General features: G+C 48.4%; 1 protein-coding gene across 6 annotated transcripts in view; it reads right to left on the bottom strand.

Moving 5' to 3' along the window:
- FLI1 (Fli-1 proto-oncogene, ETS transcription factor) overlaps positions 1 to 23,414 on the bottom strand; it is a 120,608-nt gene that overhangs the window by 39,274 nt on the left and 57,920 nt on the right. For 5 of the 6 annotated variants that reach the window (XM_070272944.1, XM_070272946.1, XM_070272945.1 and 2 more), the window contains 2 exons: positions 11,530 to 11,741; positions 2,313 to 2,467 (listed from right to left, as the gene is read on the bottom strand). In XM_070272944.1, coding sequence (XP_070129045.1) covers positions 2,313 to 2,467; positions 11,530 to 11,741 — 367 coding nt within the window. The remainder of the gene's footprint in view (positions 1 to 2,312; positions 2,468 to 11,529; positions 11,742 to 23,414) is intronic. The other variant, XM_070272947.1, reaches the window with a different exon arrangement.

Below are 23,414 nucleotides of genomic sequence, written 5' to 3'. Positions count from 1 at the left end.
AATTTTGCACATTGCAGAATTCTAAAGAAAAATGGCGGGCGGGTATGTGTGGATTATGTAGCACATTGTTCCGTCTGATCGCCTTTGCTTCTCCTAATTCCTTACTTTGAGATCCAAGGCCTCATATACAATAGGACACCATATATTTTATTTATTTTATTATTTCCTCCCTTGCTTCAGGCTCTATCACAATATTATTTCTCTCCCTTTACAGCACAATGAATTATAAATCTTCCACTCCGGATCACGCTAAACTCTTCCAAATGTATTTCCCGGATGATTTAGTCCTAGTTTCTTCCCATTTGAACTTGGAACTGGTGATTAACTAGGGCCCTCATTTATACTTGTCTTGAAATGCCACCATAAATTCAACCAGTTCTTCCACCAATGTTGTACTGCCTTGATTTGTAGACCTGCCCAAATGAGACTTTCCCTCACGTCCAGAAAGCTGACCTGGAGAAAGCCAAAGTGCCTGAGGAAAAGGCTTAAAGATCTAGCCAGAGGTAAAATAATGAAGTAAATCCATAGCTAGTGAATTTAGTACACAAAGTGCTTTAAAAACCCTTTGATATGAATTTACACTATTTTCATTATTACTGCTATAGTTACCTTGGCTCACTGAAGACTGACATCTGACATTTTGATTTTCCTTTTGAAAGCATTTCAACACTAATTCAGAGCTGAAGATTCAACTAAGCAGTCTGGCCATTTTTGCCCCCTTTCTCCTCCCAAAAGTGACTACAGAAATGAGATGGTGTCAATATTTGACTGAGAGAGAATCTCTAATCCCCTAATTCTTTAATCCTCAAGAGTCGCTTCCCATGCTGGCTACCGTTTGGCAAAGCAGGCAGATTGATACCAAAGGAGCAAAGGCCTGGGGAGACTTGGCTTTGCTTTGAGGAGTGTAGAGAGGTTCCCACCAAGCTTCACTACAGTTTCATTGTCTGCCTTCTTTTGATGAGAAGGGAGAAGACATGGTCTTCTTGGATGTTACAAATGCACCTGAGCTAAACGTTCCTAGCTGGTGTCCTGAGGGAGAGAGGAGATCAAACATGAAAAGATAGGAGTGATGTAATGTAGATAAAGCGGTTGACATGGTGCCTGACACCTGGAAAGCACTCAACGAATGGGAGCTGTTCTTCATCTTCCTTTGTAAGGCCATATGCTTGTGGAAGAAGGGAAACTAAAAATGCTTTAGGAACAATTCCCAAGGCCTATAGGGCCCAGAAGAATTCCCATTAGCCCATCCCTCTCCTGTCTCCCTTGTCCCCATACCTCCCACCCCCTGCTTCATTGAATTTGGCCCCAAACACATGGATTTAGCCATAGTCCTAGGAGCTGGTGAGATAGTTTTCCATGGAATGCAAACATGGAGGGCCTAGGAAGGAGAGGCCCATGACAAAACCGCGCCTTCCTGACCCACAAGCAAATTCCTTGGGATTACCTCAAAGAGAAGTCTAATCCTCTGCCCCCAGACACAACTGCATTTACACTTTTCCAAATGGAAGGGGTTTTGCCTTTTTGGTAGAGTTATTTTGGTAAGATTAACTTTAATCCCTGCCCTGTAATTCGCTTTGCTTAAGATTGGATGTTCTTTTTCCTGCTACCTGGCACCAACTCTACACGTTGCAGTTTTCAAACTCCCTTTCTGACCAGGGGCTGAGCTTGCTGGTCCAGCCAAGGCAATGTCCAGCCAATGGACTGAAGGCTTGAACAATGATTTTATTTTCTGTAACCAACAGCACCAATACCTAGGAAAAATAGGCTATTTTTACATAATGACATAACTTGCTGCACACATGTTAAGGCCCTCCACTTGTTAAATATAGTTATTTCTATTTTGAAACTGAAAGAGCCGGTTGTAATTTGGGAAAGGTGGAAGCCTGCAGATGCCAGGAAGCACCGCCTGATGGACATGACAGACCTCTGTAGCCACTTTTCTCCCTAAGGCAAGGGCGGGCATGTCTGGGAGTTCCCGGGACTCCTTTTTGGTTCAGATGGCCTTGCCTCTGCTCTCTTTGCAGGCCTCATCCTGCGGCACCAGGCACTGATGTAAAGTCTGTGATGTGACCTGTTTGAGGGTGGGGCTTCTGGAATCTACTTCAAGGTTCTGGTGACAGTGGGATACGGTCTTGGAGGGCAGCTAGAGAGAAAGGTGAGAAGTGCAGCCTCCCCAACTAAGCACTCCCATAGAGAATAGGGTACCAGGTGAAGGTCTAGATGCCCACTGGGACAGGCCTGCCCCTCGACTACTAACTAGCCCAGAAGAGTGCGGACATGGATGCCAGCCAGCAGCCTGGTTCCCACAGTACCTGCGGGGACAATGACCCTCCTCTCGTTGGTGGTCATGTTGGGAGGAGGGGGGCCGTTCTTCTCATCCATGTAGCTGTTGTAGTTCATGGCGTTGGACTCGCCTCCACCAACTAGCTTGCTGCATTTGCTAACACTGCAGTCCACCGGAGACTCCCTAAAGTGAGAGGAGACAAAGCCCAGAGGAAGTCAGCGGTGCTGCTGCCATCCACACAGCACAGGCAGCTCGCCCTGGCGATCACTCAGACAACCGTGGGGACCTTTCCGAGGCCCACCTGGTGTCACGACGATGACAAGGATGCTGCTGATGCTGCCTTCCTTCTGTCTTCCATGCCGGCACCAGAGTTTTCTTCACCTCCCAGCCCAATCCTATAATTACAGTACTTACAAACTTTTGGCAGCTCCTTACTGCCCTTAGACTAGAGTCTGAACTTCTTGGTACGGTACTGCAGCCCTCCCCATCTGCCTGCAGCTTACATTTTCAGCCTTGTTTCCCGGCACCCTATACTTCAGAGGCACTCGCACAAGTCCTTGCTCCCCGGTAGGCCTTACCCACACTCCCATAGCACTTTATTTCGGCCTCGGTTCTAGGACTGGTCATACCACGTGATTATGAGCCTTGCAGAATTGGGAGTTTCCTGAGATGGTATCATTACCTTCTTTCTTTAACCTCAAGTGTCTTATTTAGTGCCTTATATATGAGGCAAACAATCAATGTTTTCTGAGAGAATTATTTCTATCTCATGTACATAATTTTAACGCATTTCTCATATGTTGTTCTACTTGAACTTCCCAATAACCTCCAAGATAGGCATGGCAAGTGCTAGTAGCTCCTTTGTATGGTTAAGGAAACCAGGAGGTGAGGTGACCGGCCCAGGGTCACACAGCTAGCAAAGGGGTAAGCAGGACTCAGGTCATCGGCATTACACTTCTCTATCTAAACACACAGGAAGAGAGTTGGTTGCTACGTGCAGGAGGAATAGAATCCAAGAATTTCAACCTCACAGAGAGGCCGTGGCCCTTGGAGCATTTTGCAGCGCTGGCCACCAAGCTCACAGTGGAAGCATGTGGAAATGCACAAGGGGCTGAGCAAATCGCCCAGCCTAGTCTTGAAGTACTTAGCCCAATTAGCACCTGGTATTTTGCAACATAGCAGCAGAGGGGCAGATTATTGGCTTCAGCTCAAGTGATGAGCAGCTGTCTGGAGAACTGAGCTGACACCCCACTTACCCCACTTGTGACCACCTTGTGCTTGGGAGCAGGCTGGCAGAACACTCTATATCCACCCTAAGCTAGTGTCATGGGTCCTCGGGCTGTGCCCAAGGGAAGTGCCATCCTGCCCTAACCTAGCTTCTACCCAGCCACTCGCAGCAGCAGGACCACAGGAGACGACTAGAAGGCCAAGGAGGGGCTGCAGCCGCGGTTACATGGAAGAGGAAGCACCAGTTCTGGCAACCTGGGAGACAGCCAGTTCTTTCGAGAGCTCCAAAGCAGGCCTTCAGACCAAGGAGTTCAGATAAGGTTCAGATTACAGCCGTCCAACTCGGCCGCAGAGCCGCTCCGGGCTTTCCTGGCTACTGCCCTCCCTGGCTCTGCTCTGGGCAGGACAACTCGTCCAGAGGCCTTAAGGAGCAGAGTCCTGCCAGAAGGGGTCCCACCCATTCCACACCTTGGTGGCGGCAGCTTCACAGGCAGAGAGCAGTCACTAAGCAGAAGAGAGAGTAATAGCCCAGAAGAGGAGGGGCTCGGCTGGGTGGGGGAGGCCTGAGCACATTTATAAAGAAAATTAAATGAATTTGTTTCTTAATCTGAAAGGAAAAAAATATTGAAGATCACTTATCATAGCTAGGAGATAAATGCTCCACTGAGATATTAGAAGTCAGACGGTAATTTTTTCCTGATGTCTTACAGAGGGGAACATGGGCTGAAAATGAAAATAAGATGTATAACTTACACATGTTAGAATTTAAGGTTTTACTATTCGCCTACTGTTTTTCCAGGCAGAGAACCAAGAACCAGCCGTCAGAGCCCCAGATTGTTGAAGGTTTAATGTCCCCATGGCAGTCGGAGGGGAGGCAGTAGCACATCGGGCTTTTCACCAGACTTCGGCCCTTTGGCTCCTGCTGTTGAAGGACTTGGCCTGAGATGAAGCAGTCCCACAAAGACCCTAGTCCTGTGTCTGAGCCGAGCTCTGGCCCAGCTCCCCGCCCCCCGCTCCCCAAGGCTACCGCAAGTGGGCGCATGCGCACACGTACACATACGCCACATGCAGGCGCACACACACGTGCAGGCACGCACACCCGCGCACACTCCAACACACGGACACGCACACCGCCACGGTCTGGCAGCCTTCCCCAGGATACTTGTCCGTTGTGAGACAACCCAAATGCAGCAGAAGTTTGGAGGATTAAGTTGGCCTTCAACCAAGAGAGCAACGTTTTCACTGGCTGGGAGCTCCGTGGCAGAGGGTGGGGCTGCCAGAGCACACATTTGCCCTGGGGGAGGCCGGAGTGCAAGGCCAGCGGACAGGGGCGAGAGAACTTTGAGCGAGGAGAGCCACGGGCCGGAGCGGGCATGGAGGAAGAGGAGATGTTCCTCCGCGGGCTGCGCTCCCCTTTGGGAACATCGGGGAGATGAGTTTTGAAAAATTCTTTTCCACATCAGCCCGGCCTCTGGGGATTTCTGAGCCCAAAACTGACCCCTTGCCATACAGAGGTAAGAAGTCAGAACCTCAGAAATCACTGAAATGAAGTGACCATTTATGTGATGGGCACCCGTGGCAGGGCCAGACCCTGATGCCAGGAGTGGAGAAAAATAAATTTGCAAAGAGAAAACATTTGGTAAACCTGCCCGGTATGTCACCTGCTAAGAAGAGGAGCCATGAACACCGTGGTGAGCGAGGCACCTGCTGGGGAGGTGGGTGTTAAGGTCGCAGGAGTGGCCAGCTCCTGGAGAGGACGTCAGAACCATGGTCAGGACCTGGCCCTCTTGCTGGGGTGACCACTGGGGCCTACCGTGGTTGGCACCTCCTTATTTTCTGTCCCAGAGAAGATCTCATTTTTTGGTTTCCTCCTCTCTCCTTCCTCCAGCCTCTGTGCATGCACCTGCTCCCCAGCTGAGCAAGGTGATCTGTCTGGCCTCCCACCCTTGGGTGTGTCTCCTCTGGAACAAGGCCCTCTTCTTGGTCCCAGACCCCTCTACTAGCATTTGCAAAGAGGCACCCTCTAGGAGAAGCCCTTGCACCCCGCCCCCCCCCCCCCCCCCGGACCTCACACTTGCCCAGGCCAGCCCTCCTCCCACTGCTCCAGGAGAGAAGGAAGGAGAGCTATACCTTTACTGCTGGCCTGCCACACTCCCCTCCATTGTCGAGCTCTGGACCACTGTGCCTCTGCAGACAGCACGGCCTCGCATGGGTCATCGGCCTCAACAGCTACTGCTAAGGGCGAGTACAGGTGAAGCCCAGCATAAAGGCTGCTCTTTATTGAGGCAGCTGGCGCCTGTGAAGAGGCTCCATGAAAACAAGAGCGAGAGGGAGGGGGAGCATGCATGAGGAGAAGAGGTTTTGCCGTTCAGCTTGCCTACACTGCTGCTGATTTGTATTGAGACCTGCACTTATAGCTAGCATGGGGTCGGGGCCCACAGGCAGCTGATAGCCCTGGGACAGGTGACAAGAGGGCTCGGGGCTGCCACAATAGAGCAGGGAGGAGGTGGTGCTCCATCGCAAAACAACAGAAAGCCATGGCAGGGGAGGCTACAGCAAAGGTGACGTGGGCCCTGCAGACTTGTCCTTTATTTGCAACATAAAGTTCTCTACTCCTCTGGTTCTATTTTTGTGTGTTCAGTGCACATTCCTTTGAAAATACTGCTAGTGATTTCGAAAAGTGCCTTGCAAACTGTTAAGCTATTTAAAACAAGGTGAGAAATCTTGAGTGTTTGGGTGAAAGGAGATTTCAAAGACCTCCAAAAAAGATTATCCCTTTAGACTATACAGACATCTTCTCTGCCTTCCCTTTCAACTCAGAGCTACTTAAGTCAGGGGACATCAGCTGGATCCACACAGCCGCAGCCCAGGCTGACTGACTGTCAGTGGATACCCAAGGTTCACACAGCCACTGTGAAGGCTCAGGGGCTGCCCGAGCCACCTGGCTGCATTAGGACCTATCACGTGTGTCTTCCACGTAAAGTGTACATTGTAGAAAAATTAAGCAGTCTGTATTGTCTTTAGGATTTCTGTGGGATCCATACTTAGATGTGTGCATATGACTTTTTTGCTTTTGAAAAGGAAATGCAATAAGTTAAAAGCAAATTTCAAGAAAAGAAAACACCCACAATAAATCCATCACCCTAACCCAATAGCTATTTTCGTCTCCATACGTAGTAGATGCTCATAGCTTCTCCGGAATCCTGAGTACGGCTTCCCCCCTGGGTTATGTGTGATGTGCTTCATACTGCAGGGCTCGGAATCTTAGGAAGGCCCTTAGAAAGGCGCTGCGCTGTGCAGTCAGAGAGGCAGAAGCTGCAGAGCACGTGAGGCTGATCTCCCTGTATGTGAATGTGAAGTCTCCAGGTGTCTAATACAGGCATCCAAATTCTTCAGCCAGTCTAGGAAGTGTCGGGGCAGACTGACACTGGACTCAGGTCCGGGCATACAAGGCAAGCAAGTCCTTACATTTCCCCTCCATAAACCGATATTCTTCCTTCATGGGACGTTTCCCCAATCCCCAGTCCCTGTGGTTGACACAGGATGCAGCTGAGAGTTATTTGCAGACCACATCTTGGATTAAGTTGCTGAAGTCTACATCCAACACAAAACCTATGGGCCATGCTGTTTCAGGAACAACTCATCCTAACGGGCTCAGCCACAACAGGAAGATGTGGAGAAAGAGAGCAAACCTCCCACAACAAGGGCAAGCTAGACTTTCTCTGAGCTCCTCAGACCTCAGTCTCTCCACTTGACCCTGTGCCCCTTGTCCAAGTGACTTGCTGCCAGAATAAACAGCAAGAAAGGCATTGTCGCTTTAGGTACACAGAATACCTCCTCCAGAGACACAAATATCTATGGGGTCTCCAATAAGCATTAAGAAATAACTCAGAAACCCAAAATGTCAAAGAACGTGGAGAGAATTTACTGTGAATCACAGGATGTTCTAAAACACTCTGGCCCAGAGCTGTCCAATCGAAGTAGAATGTGAGCCACATATATAATTTTCAATTTTCTAGTAGCCACATTTTTAAAATAGAAAAACCAGGTGAAATGAATTTTAATAATATATTAAAATATATTAACTCAATACAGCCAAAAGATTATCATTTCAACATAATCAATATAAAAAACAATTAATGAGATATTTTACCTTTTTTCCATACTAAGTCTTTTAAATCCAGTGTGTGTTTTACATTTAGACTACATGTCAATTTTGGATTAGCCACCTTGCAGGTGCTCAAAAGCAACATGTGGCTAGTGGCTACTGCATTGGACAGTCCACGAGCTGAAAGACCCCAAATCGTATACTCTGCTTTGGTTTTCTCATCTGAAGTTGGGAACTATCTTTTGCATTATGGTAAATCAGCCCTCTGAAAGCCATCAAATCATACATAAGAAAGAAAATGCCAGGGCTGGTCCTGTGGCCGAGTGGTTAAGTTCACAAGCTGCACTTCGGCAGCCCCAGATTCACTAGTTCGGATCCTGGGTGTGGACTTATGTACCGCTCATCAAGCCGTGCTATGGCGACGTCCCACATAGAGAACCAGGATGACTTACCACTAGGATATACAACTATGTACTGGGGTTTTGGGGAGAAAAAAAAAAAGAGGAATATTGGCAGCAGATCTTAGCTCAGGGCCAAACTTCCTCACCAAAAATGTAAAAAAAAAAAAGAAAATACCATTTGCAGTAATTCTCAGGGAATACAAGAAGCACAGTGTTGAGGATGAGAGATTTAAATAGCCTGGCATCCATTTCATCATGTCATTTCTTTTTGCATGATCACATAATAGGACCTGACATGGTTCCATCCTAAGCAAAGATATTTTTCTGAAAATCCTTGCTCCCTGCTACCCACCAGTCCAGCTTACTTGTGAGCACTTAGAGAGTACCCCCAATGGTGGTACCTAACCTGAGCAGCTCTGAGAGTCCACTGTATCTTCTTCATTTCCCCAGAGTAGGGGCGAGAATCCCTCAGTTTTTCGGAACCCACTTTGTCGTCTGCCTGTGGTCTGGGTCAAGACAGGCAAATCAGAAGCAGGGGCTGCTTTGTGCAACCAGAGCCAGGTAACTATCGTGTCTGCTCCCTGGGTGTTCACACAGCTCTCCTCAAGCTGGCTTCTGTTGTGACCAGAGCCAGGGACGAGCTGGCAAGTAGTTCTGAAAATTTATTTCCTTGGGAGACCCTCTTCGCCCAGGATTAGGTCTTGGAGTGCTTGAGGCTTCCCTGGTAGTGTGGAGGGAGCAGTCGGCTCACAAACACAGCCTTGCTGAGCACAAACACAGGCTGCATCCGAGGTGCGGTCAGGAGACCGCAGTCTCTGTCCTGGCTGACACACTACTGACCTACAGGGCTTTGAATAAGCATCTTCACCTTGAGTCCGGTTAGCCACACATTCATTCACGGATTCCTTTAACAACAATTTATTGAGCACCTCTCATGTGCCAGGCGCTGCTCAGTAGACAAAATAAAGCCCTGCCCACATTTCAGTGAGAGACGTGAGGAGAGCTGAGAGGAAGACTCAAGGCGAGAGAAAGACTGACGGGGTGCCGTTTTAGATTGGTGGTCAGGGAAGGCCTCTGAGAAGGTGAAATTCGGGCAGAGACTGGAAACAAATGAGGGACAGAGCCGTGTGACTAGATAGATTAGGAATGTTCCAGAAAGAAGGAACACAAGGGGAGAGACTCCAAGGCAGGAGACTGCTTGGGGTCCAGGTGCAGCTAGAGTCTTGTGTGGCTGGTGTGGAGGGAAGGAGTGAGATGGGGGGGTAAAGGGGGGTCAGAGGGATGGGGGGCCATGCTAAGCGCTCTGGATTTTGTCACAAGCCATTGAAAGATTTGGAGGAAGACAGTTAAATATTTCGAAAGGATGACTCTAGCTGCTGTCTAAAGAAGAGACTTTGGGTCAGGCTGGTTTGGGAGGCATTGCTGAATAGCCCTCCTCGCTGTCGGGCGGGTGTTGGCTGAAATGTGAGGATGAACGCAGAAGCACAACACACAGGCAGAGAGGGAGGGGTCGGAAAGGTGGCCCACTTGGCCAGGAATCAGAAAGCCTGGGCTCTGGTGTGAGGTTTGCTTCCTCTAAATCCTTAGACAAGTCACGCACCCCGGCAAAGCCCAATTTGCCTTTATACATCAAAATGCAATTACAGTATCTATCTCGTGGAACAATAGTGGGGAGCAAATGAGAAGATAATATGGAAAGATGTTTGACAAGCTATGTCCTACCTATACTGTGAGGAACTCCTCATCCTTATTATTTATGTGGAGAGAAACTCATTTGAGGGGCTCCTGGCTCAGAACCTCTAAGCCTTCCTGAAATCCTAGATTCTGGGAAGGTGGCTGGAAGCCCAGCCCTGGTTTTGGTTAGAGGGATTGAAATGTGGTAGGGCTGGGTGTTCCCACGGGCAGGTCTGACACCAGGGCTGTCTGGAGGAGTCTCCTTCCAGCCGCCCGCTCACTCCCTTCTCTCTTCTCTCTCAGACTTGTTTCCTTAGTGACCTCATCCACTTTCACAGTTCAAACTCTTTGGAGATGATGTCCAAACCTAAATTCCAGCCCCACACTATTATCTGAGCTTCGGTTTCCAAAGCCTGGTAGACGTTTTTATCTGGATATTCTACTGATTGCTCACAACGAATCTCAGGGAACATTGACATCTCTTCTCAAAGCATTTCCTCTCCCCACCTCTTTGTGGTTGCGAATGGCACCATCCTTCTTGGAAACATCCAAGCTTCAGTCATCTTTGATATTTTCCTCTCACGTACCCTCCCCCGTCACACTTCAATGTTTATTCACCTAAGCCCTGTCAATTAGCCCTTGCATATGCCCCTCAAGGATCTACTCCTTTTTATTTCCATAATCATTACCATCCTTCTAGTTCAGAACTTTATAATTTCTTATCTGGGATATTTCATTAACTTCCTAACTTTCCTTTCTGATTCTCCCCTCCCTGCCCTCTGTATACAGTGATTGTCAGCTCTCTAGTCTTAAATCACAGCTCTAATGATGTTAAATGTCATGTCTATGCTTAAAGTTGGTGTCTGCAGGTGGAATAAATTCCATATTTTCTTAGCCTGCCATTCAGGGCCCACTCTCACTTTCCATTCCTCTCTCCCTGTGCTGTAGGCCCATTGGATTACTTGATATCTCATAAATGAGACCAATGTCCTCTCTCCTTCAAACCTGTGTTCATGAGGATCACTCTCGCGATATCGAGCTCTTTCTGAGTCCTCGGCACTGTCCTGGGTCCTTCCCTGCAGCAGCAGAGTTAACCCTCCTGACAGGCCTGTGGAGAAGTCATACTCCAGCCCGAGGGAGGAGCAGAGGAGGCTGGTGCTCAGAGGGGAAGAATACTTGCCTTTGGCAGAGCCGGGACCAGAACCTGGGCTCCGTGTGCACCAGGCCTGCTCCTCCTGCCTCGGTGACTTGTCTCTCCTCCCTCCATTTCTACAAACAAAGCTTACCTGCCCTGGCCACCACCAACTTCAAACACATTTTCCCAGAGCGAAGTGTCCTCCCTCACCGTGAGCCTTTAGAGGCATTCACCTTTGTCGTCACTTCTGGACTTTCACTCTCTGAGTGACTCAGTCCTCTTGCTCTGCTGAGGCCCACCCAGAGAGGTCAAGTACTTCAGGACAGGGAAGGGCATCTTATGGCTGAGTTATCCCCAAGAGAGGCTGTACCTGGGCCTGACACAAAATAGGTATTCCATAAGTACGTGCCTAGCATCATAGGCCTGACTCTAACCTGGCCTCTGAGGGCTGCACTGGGGCCCAGAGCCAGTGGGCTTCCCACCCCTGCACTGTCCCAGCCCTTGGTGTTGTAGTCCTTTCTTGCCTCATCTCTCTCTGGACTGATTCAGGCTCCCTGGTCAAGCACCAGAGCCCCGTCTGCTGCAGACACCCTAAGTGCCGCCACTTAGGTCAGCTCTGTCAGGCTCGTCACCCAGGGAGCAAGCAGCTGAGCCTCCACAGCCCCGGAGCCTCAGAGCCGCACAGGCCTGGCGGGCTTACCTGGACCCATTCATGTGGTCGTACTCGCGCTTGACGTTGACCCTCACCGGCTGACTAATCCACTCCTGCTGCGGTGGGAGGGGGTTGATTTTGTGGGGCTGGCCGTAGTCAGGACTCCCTGAGGCGGTCATGTCGGCCTTGGGGAGATGGGCCGCTGCTCCGTATGCGGAGTCGAAGAGGGACTGGTCGTCGCTCACCACCGACAGAGCCTCCTGCAGGACCAGAGAAGGAGACAGAAAGCCCAGTGTCACTCTTCGTCACTCAGACAAGTGGCACTCTCGCTCTGAGCTGGCAGGGTGGCCCAGGGCTGCTCCAGGCAGCTTGTCCGGACTGCTGATAGACTCACACCCTTACCCTTATGCAAACTTGATGGGTTCTTTGCAGGTTACCCTCAGTGAGGAGGGAGTGGAGTGCGGATGGGGGACCTACGGGAGTGTGTTCATTTGACGGGTCTGTAGGCTGCGACCCCCAGAAGGGAGGGTGGGGAGCAGGAGGCTAAGAAGGGTGTTGACGCAGCGTGCACACTAGTGTTGGGGCGCTGCTTGAGCGGCGGGCTCTTTCAGGCAGAAGCAGCACTGCCTCTCACGAGCTGCGTGCAGCAGTCAGGCTTGAGGGGATTCAAGACAGCATTTATTTTATAGGTGAGGCCAGTGAGACCCACCCAGACAGGGTGAGATCTAACTCAAGGTCACACAAGGGAAGGGTGGGGCCCAGGGCTGTGGCCCCCTCTAATTTCGGTTTCCTTATCTGTAAACAGGAGCAAGAATTGCTCTTTCAGAGTTGATAGGTGGCTTAAATGAGAAGATTCGGTACAGGTGTCCAGCTTGTAAGACATGCGCAGCAATTGCTTAGGGGTTCTCGAGGAGGGGCTGTTGCATCTTATACATCCACCATTCGGAGGAGGGCCTCCTGTCTCCCCCAGACAGAGTGCTCATGCTTTCTTGCCTGACTCCTTGAAATGACAGTTTCCAGTCTTAAATCTGATGATTTAGGCTGCCTAAGAATGGTGGCGGAATCTCGGCTATGTGGTAGGGGGAGTCAGGGGAAGACCCTGTGAAAGAGATTGTTGTCTCCTCGCTCATGCTTGCCCATCCCCTGACCAGGTTTAGCTTGTGGGGATCACAGGTTGAGATGGAAGCCTTGCGCTTTCCAGAGATCTTCTACCAACCAGAGCATGACAAGATTCCCCATTATTCCCAGTCACATCAATCACAGGGACCCCAGGTCACAGACTGGAGCGTGATGTTTACCATATCACGTAATTACACCAAATTAAGTTGACCACTTTTCAGAAAAGAAGGTAGTAATCTAGAATTAATTTATAATCTATAGAACCTATAATTATACAATCTATAATTGTGCAGAGGAGAAGGACTAATACATGGAACATGCTTAGAACAGTCTCTGGCACAGAGTGACACCCAATACTATTAGCTACGATGATTGCTAGTGTTCAAGTAAAGGTTCTCTTAGGCCACCTGCTAGGGGCTAAATTGTTCCCTTAGAGTTCATATGTTGAAGCCATAACCCCAGAACCTCAGAATCTGACTGTTTTCAGAGATAAGGCCTTTAAGGAGGTGATTAAGTTGAAATGAGGCCCCTAGGGTGGGCCTCAATCCCCTGTGACTCATGTCCTAATAAGAGGAAGATATTTGGACACAGAGAGAGACACCAGGGATGTGAATGCACAGAGGGAAAACCACGGGAGAGGCAGCGAGAGGACAGCCACCTGCAGGCCAGGGAGAGGCATCAGGACCTGCTGGCTCCCTGATCTTAGACTTCCAGCCTCCAGAACTGTGAGAAAAGAAATTTCTGTTGCTTAAGCCACCCAGCCTGTGGTATTTTGTTCTGGCCCTAATACACCAGCTTTACTTAAGCCCTCTCTATAGCTGTAAAATTATAATCTGCTCCACCAGCTAACTGTCACCCTTTCTCCCAGGGCCATTCTTAACCCCAGCAGGAGGACAGCCACACTTCAAAGAAAAAGGCTCTTCTGGGGCTATTTCCGGCTGGGATCAGGGAGGCATTACTGGAACATACTCCAGGAAGTCTGCTCCTGCACCAGAAGGCTTATGTATAGTATAGATATGGCCAGAGATGGCAGTTTCAGAGCTCAGCTGCCTGCACAATATTGAAAGGCTCACATCTCTCAGCCAAGTGGGTGTCCTTTGATTCAGACCTAAAATCTGCTGGATCCTTCTTCATTTTTCACCTGCTGACCTTGTGTCACGCTCAAAGAAAAGCTGTGCTTCTTGGAACCATTTGTCTTTAGGTTATTATATCCATTCCCCATTTCAGTTAGGGATCAGCCCTGGCTCCACATCCCCAACCAGTTTTGAACTGTCATCCAGGCACACAGTATTATGGTTCCAAGTTGAAAAGTATGACGTTGTATCTTCCAGGGGGCTGAGTCTGAGGCCATGAAATTCCTGGGGTTCTACACTTGGAGCAGAGATGTATTACCACTTAGGACCCATAAATGCCCCTTTGTTGATAAAGATAAAGAACATTCATCAGTTCTGCTACAAAAAGAGACTACATTTAAGGAATCGGGTATTATCTTTGGCTATGAAGCGTTGCTTACATAGCTTGCTTGATTGTGCACAAATCTTGATGTTTCCAATTAAAGAATTTCTTCCATCCCCCTTCCTCTAGGCTAGGGGAGAAGATGACAGACTAACTGAGGCAAGGAGGCCTGGGGGACAGGGCAGAGGATAGCAGTGCTCTGGTGAAGGGCAAAAGATCCCTACCATCATTATCCCCAAAGAGGGTAGTCTAGGAAGCAAGAGAAGGCAGGATTGCCAAGTCCAGGGGGTCTAGCAGATGGCAAAACCAAGGTTCAAAGCAACAGGTTGCAACAGAGACAGATAAGAACCCCGCAGGGTTTCTAGAAGCAGATTGTGGAGAGACTTCTTAAGGAAATGAGAAAAAATAATTTACAGGACAAAGTGTAGATGGGGTAAAGGGTACAAAACTTGTTTGAACTCATTTTGGAATAGAAGTTTCCTTTAGAATATAGGCCACAGTCAAAGGGAACTTCAGTCAAGAGGCAACATCACAGGAGGAGAGAACCTGATTTACTCCAGAAGACCTCTAGCTCCGCCTGTTGATCCAGTCTGTGCAGGGGGCCCGGCACGAGCCTTCCCACTGCATTTCTCTTTCAGACTCTTTCCTCTATGGCTCCATACCTCCACACTCTTCCCTCATTCAGTCCACCTTGCACATTCCCTGGTCAGATCGAGCTCCCTTGAAAGTTGTAAACACCATTGCCATCCTGTCACAACCTCTGCTCGAATCCCTCCTCCAGCTCGCTTGATAGCAACCACAGCAAATCTAGTCTCATCTGCTTGTTTACCAAGAACTCCCATTGGCCCCAGCTGTCCATCCTTACATTTCCTGACTTCCCCTACTGCAGCTCCTTCCAAGGATCCTCGGAACGAGCCCTACTCACATACGCTTTGTGTCGGAGAGGCTGTAGTCCTTGCTGGAAGCATCCTTCCTGTACCCTTTCACCTGGACGCACGTCCACCTTCCCATTTTGTAAGGTAAAGGGGATTCTCCTTACTCCGTGAAACCTTCCCTGATAATGCCCTCTGACTTATTGGAGTTTCTAAAGCCTGGTGAGAATACTGCGTAGGTACACACACACACATGCACATGTGCGCGTGCACACATACACACTCTTTTCTGTTTGCAATCATCGATAGGCAAAGGGATTTGTTTTTCTATAACAGTATGGAGAAAAGAATTGGTGGTGGGGGGAGGCTGGGAAGAGAGAAGAGATAAAGGAAAAGGATTTCCTCTCTGCCCTGCTGGACTGAATTAGAAAAGCTAATATGGACGAGGGAAGGGAGATGAGGGTCACCAAGTAGGAATAATAGATTTGGGGAGACTAGGCCCCAAACAAGCTGATTTGGGACCCTGGTAAAAAATTAGAGTTAGGGAGAATGGGCTCACTGCCTCTGCAAGGAAATAGCACCCCTTCTGCCATTCCAGGCGGAAAGCTTTGGGAGCATCCCAAGACCACACCTTTGGCAAGTACATGGCATCTTTTTGATGGGCAGTGGCAGTGGGACCCTTCTCCAGACTGTTGTGTGGGCAGCAGGCACAATGAGGAGAGACATGCCTAGGGCAGGAAAAGGCAAATGTGGAGCATGGCTCCGGGGCACTGCAGCTGACAGACCTGTGTGAGAGCATCATGTCACCGCTGGGGACTCACATGATAAGGGTGTAGGCACCAAGCTGCTGTGTTTAGCAGGGGAGCAGCTGTTGAGCTGATAGGCATTTCAATTACATACTGTGTAGCTTGTTTCATGTGTACTATTGTTATTTTATATGTCTTATAAAGCTGTTTAATTTTACTTAAATTCTTCAAACTTTTTAAAGTTTAAACATAAAACTCTGACTTGTACTTAAAGCTCTATACAGGAATGAGTACATTGTTGGTGTTCAAGAACTTTTCACTGAGGAATTAAGTATTTCACTTTGGGTTGATAGACTGGATATAGAAAGAACAGCATAAAAATTCACTAACTATTCTCAGAGTGACTAAATTCCTTCAGTTTTCAATGATTTCGCTTCTATTGACTTTGGACGCTACACTGATCTTTGCATTCGGAGAAGGTAAGTTGTTCTTTTAAAGACTTGTTGAGTCCAGGTTGTTTTAGCATGTGCTACGTAAAACTTGACTTCACAGTAGGAAAGACAGAAGGTGTGGGCTCCCTAGTCCTGTGTGGTGTTCAGGTCTGGGGTTACTCCTTGCCCTAGTGACTGTCACTGTGAGAGGAAGCCCTGAGTTGGCTTAGTAATTGGATTCTGAGAAGCTCTCTTCCTCTGCTCTGCTGAATCTTGGAAAGGCTAGGCCTGTAATTCAGGATGCTCTGGGCCCTCAGCCACTGAGTCCTAGACTCAGAGGGAGGCATGAGGTCCTGGCACATGAGTACTCCACTTGACCTGTTTACCAGAGAGCTCAGGCAAGGACAACTACTTGGAGTGGCAGTTTGAGGTCGAGCTAAGTGGATGGCCATATTTGCTTGTAAAAATGCTGACCAAACTATGTCAGCCTTCCTTCCCTTGATCCCCTGCTGGTCCAGGGGGCCAGCAGAGGAACACAGCTAATGAGGCACTTGTGTGGGTATGAGACTCTCCTTCTTGCCCAATTTGGATAAGGTGCCTTTAACACATCATTTAAAATATCCAGTGTTCTCATTATAGAAAATAGATCAAAGTAGCAGGCAATTATCAAAGCAATTATTAAGGGCAAACACTGTTTACATGAGTAATCTAAATTAATCCTCCCAGCAATTCTATGAGGGATGTACTATTATCACCCCTATTTATTCAGATGAGAAAACAGATATTCAGAGAAGTGAAATAGCTTGCTCAGGTCACACAGCAAATGAGTATGATCTGGGATTCAAATCCAGGCCCGCTGCCTGGTGCTTCCCCACCACAATTCACCTCCCAATTGAACTATAAATGAGGGTAACTCTTGGGTTTATGGTAACTTTGAGCACCATCTTTGGAGTCAGAGAGATCTGAGCTCCAATCCAAGCTCCATCGGTTGCTCATTAGGGCATCATCTAGTGCAATTTATCTGTACTCTGTGCACTTTGTTTCCTCATCTGAAGAAAGGGGATAGCGACAGTCCCTCACCTGGTGACATAATCCAAGTGAAGGACCTAAATCAAGTGCCTAAAGTTCCTCGGACATATTAAATACCCAAATTTTTTAAAAAAGTTTTAAAAGAAGCCCAAAGGTGAGAGATGGTGCAGGAACCTTTGAGTTGGAGATGCGGGTAGGGGGCAGATAAAGCCAGAAAGATACTTCCTTCTTCCCTGTGTTGGTTACCTAAAAGTAACCAAGGTTGCCTAAGGTTCAAAATTAGCAGGCTTGGAGGTAATAGTTAGATTTTGAAATGTGAATTCCCTGGGCTTCTAGAGAACAAAGGCTACTTTGCTAATCTGTGTTTCCACTCTTCCTTTTCAAACCACGACAGTGTTCCACTGCAGCCTCAGTCCTCTCCATCTTTCTGGCTTCTGACTTCGGGCCTCTAGGTGGCATAGATAAGGCTCTGTTAAATAACCGTGCAGATGAGAGGAGGAGAGATAATCAAAATATCATGTGGCTAGCACCTACTCATATTGCTGTTCATACATCATGCACGTAGTATCAAAAGAATGCCATGTGTATGTCTGTGAATTCATTAATTAAAAATACTTCACTTATTTTGGAATTTGTCATATATATTTTTTCTTTCTTTCTTTTTTAATATTAGCAGATGTATCTTCCAACATTTATTTTCCATAGATTAAGTCAAATGTTATTTTCCACGTGCACGTCTGTTGAATGATAGGGGGATGTGGTCAGAGCATTGCCACATGATGGCCTGGCTGATATTAATGATGAGCGAAGAATTGCATCTCCAAACAGCTTAGCTGAAGCAGAGATGGAAACGCCTCCAGAGGAGCAAGAAAAGGCTGAAGAGGGTGCCCTGAGGACGTCCTCATTCTATTCAGGAATACAGGAAAGACAGTTCTGCCACTGTCCAGTGTGCAGGAAGGATCCTTATTATGAGCCAAATGGAGTTCGAGGGGGAGAAGCCCCAGACGCCATCGCCGAGGGGAGACCCTTTGCCTTTGCTCCTCCTCACAATTAGGCTGAGTTTTTATGTCTAGCAGAGAGAATGATCCAAGACATGGAGCCAGAGAAGCGCTAATTCCACTTCGTTTCTATCCCCTTCCTTACCCCTGTGCTGCCCTGAATCTTGGAAGGACAGGTTTCTGGCTGATGAGCTTTGCTGCAGGCGAGTAAAAGGGAGGCCAAAAGCAACCACACCAAGTTCCCGGCTGCTGCCCCTGCGCAGTGGGTCCACTTGACTCCCAGACCAGGACTCTGGAAAGCTAATCTCTGGGTCACTGCAGGGAGCACCCTAGCCCTGGCTTTTTATTACATTCTTTGCATAATGACATGAGTCCCTTCTCTTGCCAGACAGAGAGCATACAAAATGCAGACAAGACTCTAGGGAGCAAAGCCCTCTGTCTCCTCTGCTTTTGGAAACCAGCAGGCTTTGCAGCAGTGGGAATGCTGGGGGCAGGGAGGGGGCTCTCACCACAGTCACATCTGAAATGTCAAGAAAGGGTGGCTACTGTTGGTTAGTTCAAGCCTTTTGCTTCTCCCTCTTCTCTGATTGCCAGCCAAGTGCCCAATTCTTGCTCATTATTTCCATCCTACTGAGGGCAGGTGGTAAAAGGGAAGAGAAGGTAAATTCTTTGAAAAGTTGGATAAGGCAGGAGGTGGAAAACATCCATCGGTCACCAAATAGTCCCTGAAAGTGCCTCAGCACAGAGCACAGTGTGGAGCTGCCTGGTTCGTGTCTGGCAGGTTGTCTTTGCCCCAAACGGCCGAAGCAAGATTCCAGTCTTTGCTGCTCCCTATCAAGAGGCATCCCCTATTTCCCTTCCCCTCAAACCTAGATGGGACTGTATGACTGCCTCAACAAATGGAAGGTGGCAGGAGTGAACTTGCATGACTTCCAAGGCTAGGTGATAAAAGGAATCATGACTTCCACCTGCTTCTTATTCTCTCTTGGGCCACTAGTCCCTGGAAACAGTCAGCATTCTGGGAGGAAGCCCAAATTGGCTCAAGCAGAGAAGCCAAATGGAGAGACCCATGCAGAGAGGAACTGAGGCCACCGGCCACCAGCCAGCACCAACTGCCAGACTGAGAGTGACAAACCTTCAGATAAAGGTTGACAGAACTCATGAGCATATTGGTTGTTTTACGCCACTAGATTTTGGGGTAATTTCTTATGTAGCCATAGTGGAACATCTTACGTTCCGCCACCGCACCTTCTCCTGACACTTCGATCAGCAACAAGAGACCCCATATTCAAAGGAGCTAGAGCACAACTGTCTGAGTATCCTTTCCACTGTGGGTACTGGCACTGGTTGGAAGGAACCGGCCTCCCCACTGCCTAGATGGGGAAGCTGAGGCACAAAGCATAACCTCTCCAGGTTCACACAGTGAGGGGGAGTCGATCTCAGCGGGAAGGCCTCACTCCTCTGATCACCACACAGTGGAATGGCCGCCAGACAAGCAACCAGAAAACAAACAAAGAAAACCAAGCAAGGACCATTTTTAAAAACTACAACAAATTGAACAAGTATTATTTGATAACATGAAGCTTACAAGGAACTTTTATAACCATTACCTCGTATAGCATTTTTAAGATGTGAGTTAGGATCTTCATATTATTGAAAAGGAAACTGAGGCTTAAAGAGGCTCCGTACTTGCCTTAGGCCCCTCCCCTAGAGAATCTCCAAGCTGGTGGCCCGAGGCAAAGCTTATGCCCGTCCCCCAAACTGTTTCCGGTTTGCTAACTCTAGTCCTAAGCTGTGCCACATGGTCAGGTCTGTCATGGAAACTCAGAACTCTCAGCTGATTTCTAAAGTATCTGATTGAAATTTATCTCTCTCCCCAGTGCCCTCTCCCACTCCCTGTCAGTTCATCTTCACTTACTGGGGAGGGGGCTTCTGCCATGGATGACCCGGAGAAAGGCAGCCAGCCAAGTTCCCAGAAGAGGGAATTGGAGTCCTCTGCAGATGACATTACTTTATTTAATGGAGTTTAATAAATTAAGGGGCTGAGCCTAAATGAGTTCAGAGAAGAGGGTCTCAGTTCTCTAAAGGCATGCCATGTGACAGAATCCAGCGCTGCAGCTCTGTTCATCTTGCTCTCCGTTAGATGCTTCTCCAGGTCTCCCGGGAGTATTTGCCTTTGCCTGTTGACTTTGAGTTTTCACAGTCACTTTTTTGACCATAACCACATTTAAAGGGCATCTCTACAGATCAAAGTTAAATTCTCCTCCCACAGAAAATGATTTTACTGCTGAAAAGAAAAAAGTGCCAAATACGGAAACTAATAGGAAGGAGGAAGGAAGGTTAGTTGGAGCCCCAAGAAGGGAAAATTTTACAGGATGCTTTACTTCTGTTTCTTTACAATGGGTCTAACCACACTTCAAGATGCTTTTCCCCCAATGACAGTGGGGATAGCAAAACGGTCAACAATGATCTACTGTGTAGGATTCGTTACATTTAACAATCTGTGCCCGAAGGGACAGGGCAGAATGAGGATGGGATGCTGAGGCTCGCTCGCTATGGTTAGGAAGCATCCATGTTCTCTTCTGTGAAATCAAGCCCATATTCTTCAGCCGGTTCTGAGGGCTGGAAGAGTTAAATAAAGCCCTCGCTGGTGTGAAAGGTGATATGGAAACTGTCAGCCATCAAAACAAAACCACAGATGCCATGGGGAAGGTCCCGTCCTGGAAGGTCACCCAGATACTCCAGCAGAAGCAGTTTGCTATTTATTTCACTGCTCATCACTTGCATTGGGACTGTATTCTGCCTGATTTCATCGGGGTGGCTGTACCAGTTATCAAAAATACTGGAGTACTCCCATATGGGTGGCTGGATTGCTCCTTCTCTGAGACCCTCCTTTCTCTTCTTGGCCTGGGGAAAAGTAAAGGGTCAATGATTGGCACAGCAGGTCCTCTGGGACCCTGCTCCAAGAGAAGGAGTTGGTGCCCTGGCACCCATGCCATATGGGTGGTTATATATTGGAGTGATTTCCCTGACCTGGAGAGCAGTTTTCTGACGGCAGAGGTGGTGGCACATCACTGAAGATATGCGCTGGGAGCAGCCTCTTTCCCACAGAGGGTCCATGAGTGCAGCAGAAGGGGTCAAAAGGTGAAGGGCAAAGGAAGCAAACCACTTCATCGCTCTCTTCACTCGATAGGGTGCTGTTTTGAAATCTGTTCCAATAAAACGCACTGGCTACCAGCTGGGGCAATGCTGAGTTTTATTGGCTGTGTGACTTTGGGCAAATTATCTAACCTCTTGGCTCCTGGAAAATTTTAACTGTCTTCTACTGAATGTTTAATCCTCTTTGACGATGATGAATGGCCACACTGCCCTGACTACAGAGAGTGGAAAACTTAGAAGAATCATCCTCCATGGGGAGTGGCTGCAGTGTTTCCTCATAGAGTCTGTATGTCACCCACTGCAGGGGTGACAGATGGAACAGCCTGGGAGCCAGGATAAAGTTCCTGTGCTTTCTGATTGCTTGAGAGTAGGGGCTCTAAGAATTTCCTTTGGGGCTTGGTCTTTATGGGTCTGGCCTCATAGCTGGACCAAGAGGATCTCAACTGGTCTATGGTGACAAGAGAGGACTCTGAGTGACCAAGGGAAGTGGGGGAGTGAAGCAGTTCAGATCTGAAACAATGGAATCCCCCAGGGGGCAGACACTGTCCACCAGGGGTGGAGATGACACCTTCTGCAATTTTTTGTAGGCCTTGGAGAGAGGAGGAAGTGTAGGTGGCCTGTGCCCTTAGGTACTTCTTTGACTCCTGAGGTCATGGGAACGTTCCCATCCATTTTCCTCAAAGATGAGTTCTGCTGCGAGAGGCACCCCAAAGAGAAGAACCACGTCAATCTTCTTCATTGTTTTCATCCCCAGTTGCTTGCACAGTTCCTGGCACCTGGTAGATGTGCAATAACTGTTTTAATGGATAAAAAACCCAGAGCATGACGGAAACACAGACGCTCCCTCCTCCGCCAGTGCCTCTACCAACAGCCAGACTTCCTGTTGTATCTCTCAGCTATGAGCAACTTCCATTAAGCCTTGCACCCCATTAAGGATTGTCCATTTTTTTTTTTTAAAGATTGGCACCTGGGCTAACAACTGCTGCCAATCTTTTTTTTTTTTTTTCTGCTTTATCGCCCCAAACCCCGCCTGTACATAGCTGTATATCTTAGTTGCAGGTCCTTCTAGTTGTGGGATGTGGGACGCCGCCTCAACGTGGCCTGACGAGAGGTGCCATGTCTGCACCCAGGATCTGAACCCTGGGCCACTGCAGTGGAGTGCGCGAACTTAACCACTGGGCCACGGAGCCGGCCCCTTGTCCATTTTTTTTTAACCAGACACACCCAGTGACTATTTCTTGTTCAAATTTAAAAACGAAGCCACTGACGGCTCCCCCTCAACAACCACTTGAGGTCCTATTCCTAGAAGCTATGATCTTATCCGACAATATCCTCATGTGACAGTTTCCACGGCAACCAGTGCCCTCAAAATAACAGGAAGCCCACGAGGAAACATGCACACAGGGGTGCCCTTTGCTCTCTTCTTTCCGCCTATACCCAAGGAGCTCCCTGGCAGGAGGACGAAAGCAAAACCAGCCTCAACAGCAGGTGTCCCATCTCATGTGCACAAATCGGGAAATGTCTGAGCCCCGACTGGCACCAGCCAGGGAGAATGCCATTTCAACTCGATGGACAGACAAAGCATAGCATGAAACTCCATTTTATTTCATTTCCTCACAGGGCACTGGGGAAAGAGGAGCCCCTGAACATATTTCCTGGTTCTTAATGGCTGTTTCCTTTCCATGATTCATCCTGAGGTGCAACACTTGGTGACCTCATGCCCATCTAGTCCTGAGTGTGCAGGATTTCCAACTTTCACATCTGGATGAACCATTCTATCCAAGGTGTTTAGTTCTTTTGTGGCCCCAGGGCATATGGTTACCATATTGTTACAGTGACAGGTGGCAAAAATTTTGAGGATCAGAGTAATGGAAGGAGGTGGGTGCCAGCCATTTTCTGGGCTGGCTCAGTAGCCAGCCCCATCTCTGCCTAACTGTTGTGCTTATTTTATTCTGCTCCTCCATTCCTTTTGCACCCTTGGTTCATTTTTCCCTTCTGCCTTCTTCACTTATTCCTGCATCCTGCTCCCATTCCCTCTCTCTCTCTTACTCCTTCTCCTGCATGTTAATGCTTTTTTTTAAATAGTTTCTCTTCTTGTCATATGAGACCTCCCACCGCTTTCTC

This window comes from Equus caballus, chromosome 7 (assembly GCF_041296265.1).
Source record: "Equus caballus isolate H_3958 breed thoroughbred chromosome 7, TB-T2T, whole genome shotgun sequence".
Lineage (NCBI taxonomy): Eukaryota > Metazoa > Chordata > Mammalia > Perissodactyla > Equidae > Equus > Equus caballus.
Note: the sequence above shows the minus strand (reverse complement) of the source record. Positions and strands in the feature narration are given on the sequence as shown.